Source organism: Merops nubicus, unplaced genomic scaffold (genome assembly GCF_000691845.1).
Source record: "Merops nubicus isolate BGI_N331 unplaced genomic scaffold, ASM69184v1 scaffold632, whole genome shotgun sequence".
Lineage (NCBI taxonomy): Eukaryota > Metazoa > Chordata > Aves > Coraciiformes > Meropidae > Merops > Merops nubicus.
Genome location: NW_008591332.1, coordinates 16,246 through 23,837, shown reverse-complemented (window position 1 = coordinate 23,837; position 7,592 = coordinate 16,246). Strand labels below are relative to the sequence as shown.

The window sequence follows — 7,592 nt, the reverse complement described above, 5'->3', positions numbered from 1 at the left end:
CCCACCATGCTGGGGTTCTGTGAAGGGTAGGTTATAACCCACAAAGTGTCCCTACACCTTTATCAATACACTTTTACAAATGCATTCCTCACATTTACTTTTATTCAGACCTCAGAGTAATTTGGAGCCAAGAGATGTACATACAAACATACACACCTGGGAAGAGGGACCAGGATTCCAGCTGAGCTCTTGCACCTTCACCAGGGCACTAGTGACACTACCAAAACCAGCCCCTCCTGCTGACAGTACTTGGCCAAGTCCACTCATCTTCTCAGAACAAAGGATGTGGTAAGATCAGAAGGTGCCACTTACCCTTTCACCAGCAGCATTTGCTCGATGGTGTCTGGAAGAGGCATGCCATAGCTTTCTGGCAGAAATAAAGTCAGGATTCCTGAGAGCACAGTCAGGCTGCCCATCAGGATGTAAGGCAGGAACCGATCGTAGGCACCTAGCAGAACATACACCCCAAAAAAACCCTGGCATCAGCTCCAAGCCTCTGATAATGTTTCTTTGTAGGGCTTTATCCATGCAAGAATTATGCTTTCAGTCAAAACCCAACCAACATGCCTCAAAGCCTGGCATTCAAAGCACATGTTGCTAGAAAAGGGTTTTAGGAACTCAAGAGACTGGGAAACAACAGCTACAAGAGGTGTCCCGACGGAGGCAGTAAGACTGGGAGTCTTCAGAATATCCCCACGGGGCACAAAACCACAATGTATCTACATTATAACCCTTCCTCAGAGATGCTGAGACCCTCTACCTGCAGTTTCACAAGCCACCTGGATCTGGAAAGAGAAGAGCAGAAAGCCCAGAGACCCACACTGGTCTCACTCTCCACCCGCCAGCGTCTCCCCACGCCGACTAATTAACTCACCGAGGTAAACGAAGTAAGGTGAGAGGATGCTGCCCAGCCTAGAGGCCATGGAACTTGCTCCAACTCCCATGTTCCTCACCACTGTTGGGTAGAGCTCAGCTGTATAGACATACACCATTGAAAAGGCAGATGTGATCCCAAATTTCCCTGACATCACCAGCAGAATAGACACCGCCCGAAGATCTGAAATCAGAAGGCAGGAAGGGGCTTCACTAAAGCTCTGGCACTCCAGGGTACCTCTCAGCTCCTCTCTGCTTCTGTAACTCCTGCTTAATTAATTAATTCCAGCATCTGATCTTTTGTTTTTTTTTCCCTGTACACATCTACAAGCATGGGCAACATTTTTTACTATTTGTATGTATTTAAAAATTACTAGGACTCAACATTTCCATTTCCTCTTGAGCTTGGGGCTTCCTGCCAAGCAAAAAAATAAGGAAAACTAAATTTAAAAATGCAGTAAGATGATAATAATAATAATTTAAAAATAAGGAAAACAGAACAAGAGCTGGAGAGGTCTTTTCAGATTTCAGGGGCCAGATCTCTGTTCATGAAAACAATGCCATATATCCCTAATAAAAGGAAAAAAGTTAAACAGTTGAAACAAGTTATTTTTGGTTTCCTGCTTTGGTTTCTCATTAACATTCCTAGCTACAAGGCAATAATTTAATCACAGGAAATTGGGTTGGCTTTAACTGGGACAGTTAGGTTTGGAAATCAAACCTGATCACATCAGTGTCCAACTGACTCAAAGGATAAGAGGGGAAAAAAAGAGAATGCAAGATGTCTATTACCTGTGTAAAATAAACAAGTTCTTGTGCATTCCCTTCTGTGTTTTCTTTGATGTGTGAACAAGGGCTAAGCAACATCTCCTCCCCCCATCATATTCAACAGTGACAAGTCCATAGTGCTATTAATCTACAAATAATTAATATACAAATGGTTTCACAGCCAATAAAAGTTACTTTGTCCTCTTTTCCAGTTGCCAAACGTTATTTTAACTGTCAACACCAATCCAGCACAAGCATCTCTGCTTCCCAAAAATGCTTCCACAATGAGGCTCTTGAATATAATTGTTTAAACATGCCCTAAGTCATGGAAGCAAGTTCTGCAGCCTCTTGGTAACCTCTGCTGACCAGATTCTGCTTGGTCTAGTCCTGGTTTTACACCGAGACCTTAGCAAGGCCAGGGATACACATGAGAGGCAAAACTGGAGTGCAATGCTAATCCAAACTGCTCCCAAAACCAGTGACCCACCTTTCAAAGTGTATCTGAATGGACATGTTGTGTGAGCTCCTTGTGCAGCAGCACTGAGAACCAAGAAGAGGGGCAAAGAGAGGAAACCTCTGCATTGAGTCCCCTCGGGACACTTTTCCTCCACCATCAGCCCAGTGCCTGGGTACTGCACTTCACCTAGCATACATATTTGAGATCAACTAACGATTCCATACGTGAAGGCACCAGCTGAATGAAGAGAAGAACACAGCCTCCCAAGAATAACGCAGCAGCCATTGAGTACCGTCGCGGGAGGTTTCGGAGCAGCAGCCAGGAGATGATGTAAGCTGGGACTTCCACCACTGCTGAGAGGAAGCAGTTCACGTACACATCTCCGTGCAGGTTGGGGGTGTCCAGAGAGAGTCCGAAATAACCCACAGAAATGATCATCCTGAAAGAAGCAGAAGGGGATGAGGCACGTTTCTCTTCTTCGTGAGGTTGCTGTGAGTTTCTCTTACATCTTTGAAGCACTGAAATCACTAAGGCACATTGAGCATCTCCCAGGTTCTTTGTCCTCTGAAGCAGCCAAAGTGATGATTTCAGATAAAGCAAGCTAAAAAGCATCAGCACTGTTTAATTGTTCTCCTTCAGGTTGCTCTTACATTCAAAGAATAAAATATATCTTAAAAAAATAACGTAAAATACCCCACTGAACATTGACACAATTGGGTAACTCCAGAGGTGTGAGGCACAGGTCTACAAGCCCATGGTCATAGGTGCTGGATGGTCCTGTGGCTATGGGCTCATACCTCTCTTCTGGTGCCATTGCATGACTTTGCAACTGTCCATCCCACTTCATTCAGACCTTGCAAGGAAGCTCTGGTTATGTGCCACTTGATATCTATCTATGTAGACATCTCATTTGTCTCTGCTAGCTGTGCTGATGGGGGCCTGACTACTTCTCATCTATGCCTCCATATTTTAGGTCACCCTGGGGAGGTGAGTGATGAACATTCACCCTGTGGTGACAGAGCAGCTCCTCAGAGCCTTAGCCTGGCAGTTTGCACTACTGAATTTTGCTGCTGCTGAGCCCTGCAGTAGCTTCTCATGTTTATCACGGAGCTCTGGGTGGAGAATATTGTTTCTGAATTATTACCCTCCATGCTTTGTGTATAAAGTCAGAAAGGAGGAGTGTGGCATCCTGGCAGAGCCAGAGAGCCCAGGATTCTCTCTGTCACACCCCAAGCTGGCTGGGCAGCACACTTGCATGGCTCATTGCTTGGCCAGGACAGAGTTTGGTGGCCAGGAACACTGCGACCCTTGTTGTGCCACTGCCAGACAAGAGCTGACTTCTACAGGATCCAGGGAGACCACAGCTGGCCTCAGAGACACCCCTGCTGTGTCTTGGGAGATGCTGGGAAGAGAACATTATGCTTCAGCAACCAGGAACATGGTACACAAGGAATAACAGGCACTGGAACAGGACGTGTCCAGGCACAGAGCACTCAGCATCCACCTCACAACAGAACCTGGAGCAAAGGGGCTGCACAGCACGAAGTGGATCACTGGTGACAGGTTAGCTCTTCCTCCTCCTGTTCCTCCCTTCACCTGGGAAGAACCTTCATGGTCCAAAAAATAAGTTGCCTACTGTATCTGGGAAGATATGAAGTCATCCAGCTGCAGGTAACCCCCTGCTGCTGGGGGGCCCTGCCAGCTACAGCAGCTCTTCTCAAAAGCACCCAGCCCCGTCCTCCTAGATCTTTTCCAACCAAAACCACTCTATGATTCTCCAGCTCACTTCCCACTAAAGGTGAGAGTCAGCAATTGGACCTGGAGGCAAGACAACAGGCTGTGGAAATGGCACTGACATTTCTGCAAAGAAGCAATGCTACCTGAAAGAAAAGCCTGAGCTGTTTTCTGCTCAGGTTCCTTTCTCAGTGTGTTTTTAGCACTGTGCTTGATGATGGGGAAGGGAATCTGGCTTGAGTATTAGCCAAGTCATCCCTTGACCTAAAAAGCCACATCAGCTTGTACACACTGGCAGCTCAGTGGACTGAGCACCAAGATTTTGCCTCACTAAGCCACAGCAGCACGGTTCAAAAAGGCACCAAACAGACTTAGCTCCAGAGCACCTGAGGGACCTTCTTAGTTAGGACACTGAAGGTACATGCACTAATTAAATCTCACTTTTCTAGCCTCTGGCAGGCTCTAAGTTACCACTTTCTCCCTTCTAAGCAACTACAGCTTCACTGAGATTTCCAGTAAAAGAAAATAGCTGTTTCATCACACTGAGCACAACACATGGCTTCAGTGCAAAGCCTGAAGGTGGCAGGTAGGCAGAGCAGCTGGCAGGAGAGTCCAGGGAAATCTCAGATCAGAGCTTCAAAGACAGCTTTATCCATTTCAGAGCCAATACAAAGGAGATGAGAAGACTCTCCCCATAAGTCAGGCAGTGCTGTGTCCAGCCCCCTGGGCAGTGGTTCTCTGACTGGGAGATAGGTCATGACTCACTCCTCTTAAAAGACTTTGCTGCAGTCAGATGAGGATTCCCCAAGGCCACACATCAGGCAGGGTTCCCAGGCAGCACTGCCATCTGATCTGACTCTTACTCAGCTCAGGGCATGTTCAAATGCAGCAGTTTGACTGTTTCAGAAGAAAAAATAACAGCCCAGATGCATTTCTAGACTGTTACTGAAACGAAGAACCTCAGTAATTAGAATTTTATTGCTTCAGCCAGGTCGTTGATTTGGATACAGTTTTCTCTGTATCTCTTCAGAAAACCTTAGTGTTCAAAAAGCATTTTTTTTTAATTATTTTGCTGCTTTTGCTCTTGCACACTCCTGACCCACACTTGGCTTACCAAAGAAGCACTGACATAATTGTGATCGTTAGGATATTCCGGGTCCTCATTAGATCCAGAATGGTGTATGTCTGCTGCTTCTGGGAATTGGCATCTTGCAGCTGGAAACAAACAAACAAACCATGGGAACATTAACTTCCTGCAAGCAGGATTACTCTGAAAATAAGTCCCTCCCAAGTTATACATCAGTATTTTGATATACTGCTGAGCTGAGGCAGGTGCCTCACTTCTATACGAACACATATAAGCCATAAAGGCCAATTAACTGTGAAAGCAGCTGCTCCTCCCTGAATTAAAGTCACTTAGATCTTCAAAGAATAAAAGCAAAAAGACAAACTTCTCCCTGCCCCAGGAAACTTTCCAGCTCCTCAAAATAAAACCACTTCCATGGAAACAATGCAAAGATATTCAACCATCAAGCACGCAAACAGGTTTCGTGCTCCAGAAGACTGTAAAAAGGGGAAGAATTTAGGCTTTTTTTTTTAAATTTAGGGTTTTAATTTAGACCCCTGACAAGGAGTAACAAGGGAGAGATTTTACAAAATATATAAAAGATGATTTAAGTTTTTAATCAGTGGAACTTGTCCTCTGTCAGCCCTGGAAAAGCAGCACTATATGGCTGAGGAATCACAGTTTTCCACACAGGTCATAGTTTAGTATTTTTAGTTTTGACACTGGAAATTGCCAAGACACAGAGGAATATTTAAGTGAAGACTTCTCTCTCCAAACTAGCAGAATCACTCTTGCCTCACAACCCTCTATTATGTGCAAGCACAAACTGCATACACAGATTACTTCCTCCCTTGATTTTTTTAAGTCAACGTGACCTGAGAATGTCAAATTAGATTTTAATATGTTTAAGGACTGGATGCCTTTTGTTGGCACTGTGCACTCCTTCACAGCATGTGCAAATAGTTATGAACAAAAGTAAACTGTGATTGTAGCTTCAAAATAGTGCAATTAATCCCTGCTTTAAACTTTCCTAACTCCTTCCACCTGGTCTAACACACCATCCTCTACTCTGTTACTTCAGCTTATGATACTTTCTTCCCTAAAATAGCAGAGTGGTCCAGCAGTAGTTGGATGTACTGCAGGACAACACATCAATAAAGAGAAAACAGTAGCCAGTAGTTTATCTTAATCCCTCATCAGCCTCTCTTCCATATTCAGTTTGTGATGTTTCTTTTGGCAAGCTAGTGGCTGGACACTGATTTGGGACCTTTAACTCTTGCCCCTCAACTCCAAATATTCATTAGCTCCCCCATGGCTTGTAAACCAGCTGAGCTAATGGCAACATGAAGTTGACATAACCCCTGCAAGCAGGAGAAAATTCTGAGAGGTGTTTTGTTCTGAAGACCCAGGGGATAAAATAGTGGTCTGATGCTTGTGCAAACTTCAGTGTATTTGCTTTCATAAACCTTTATTTTCTACAAAAAACCAGGAGTTGTTCACATCTGATAGCTTCTGCTCTGCCTGAAGCCAAAACTCCTACCACACAAACTGCAGTCAGCTTTGCAGCTCAGCCCTTTCTCATAAACCACATGATCTTTCCTAAGTATTCTCCAGTTTTGCCACTGTTTGTTGCCAAGAAACCAGCAAACAGGAAACAAAAAAAAAAAACAAAAAGGAGAAAAACCAAACAAACCACAAAACAAAACCAGGAACAGTAAAATTCAGGGACTTACAGTTGATGAGAAAAAAGGACTCTGCCTTTTAAGAGCTGGATAAGCAAACAACATAATCCTTAGCAGGACAGGCTGGAACAAGAAGCTATGATAAGGGCAGGGAGGGCAAAACAAGGTCTGAAATTAAACCTATCACCCAAACATTTTAATCCTCCTTAGCTGGGATCATTCAGCCAACCAGCCTCTACTTGTGGCCTGCAGCTTGTTTGCAGCCAGTCACCTGCTGGATCCTGGCTGGTCTGGAAACCTCTGGAGCCAAAATATTGCAGCAGGTGCTGCTCTCCAGCTGCACGGGTTTGAGGAATAACCCAGGCACGAGCTCAGGGCTCCTCCATCCAGAACACACGTTCTAAATGCTGGGGCTAAGGGCCAGCTGGATTTCTGAGAATGCCTCTGCAATGGAAACATGCTCCCTAAAAACTCAAGAGAGGCTGTGAGCCTTTGCTTCACAGCTCTTCAGAAAGCAGACAGAGGAACTGTGTGAACAGACCACGGGTGAAGGAAAGTTCTGCACAGATTTTTTGGTCACAGCATCACTTTTCTTTTAAAAAGAAAGGATTTAAACAGTCTCCTCATCGAGCTCCTTCTCCTTTGGCTGTCAGAATGTTAAGCTGTGTTTCTGAAAGTTGACCTGCAATGATTTATCTGTAAATAAGCACCATGTACCCCAGCCCACCCAGCAAAAGGCAGCACCTCCCCTGGTCCAGTGTTCCCTGGGGCAACAGCCCCACTCCTGTCCCTGCCTTCAGAATCCAGCCCCACTCAGAGCTGGCAAACATAGCAGTGTGTCTTTCTAAGAATGGGGCATAAAGGAGTCCAGGGACAATGACCTTAAGTAGCTGCTGGAGCCAGAGCTTATTTTCTGTTCTGCTGCAGTGCTGGGAATGGGTGAGTTTTCATGTTTGCAGAATGAGAAAGAAGGGGGAAAAGGAAAAAAATCATGCTGTAATGAAAATCTAGG

General features: G+C 45.0%; 1 protein-coding gene across 1 annotated transcript in view; it reads right to left on the bottom strand.

The window, feature by feature from the left end:
• Nucleotides 1–312: 312 nt before the first annotated feature.
• LOC103782437 (solute carrier family 22 member 5-like) overlaps nt 313–7,592 on the bottom strand; it is a gene marked incomplete at its 3' end in the record, with an annotated part of 13,725 nt that continues 6,445 nt past the window's right edge. Inside the window, exons 5-8 of the mRNA XM_008950207.1 lie at nt 4,947–5,047; nt 2,323–2,537; nt 875–1,057; nt 313–448 (exon numbers count right to left, since the gene is read on the bottom strand). Of these exons, the coding sequence (XP_008948455.1) occupies nt 313–448; nt 875–1,057; nt 2,323–2,537; nt 4,947–5,047 (635 nt within the window). The remainder of the gene's footprint in view (nt 449–874; nt 1,058–2,322; nt 2,538–4,946; nt 5,048–7,592) is intronic.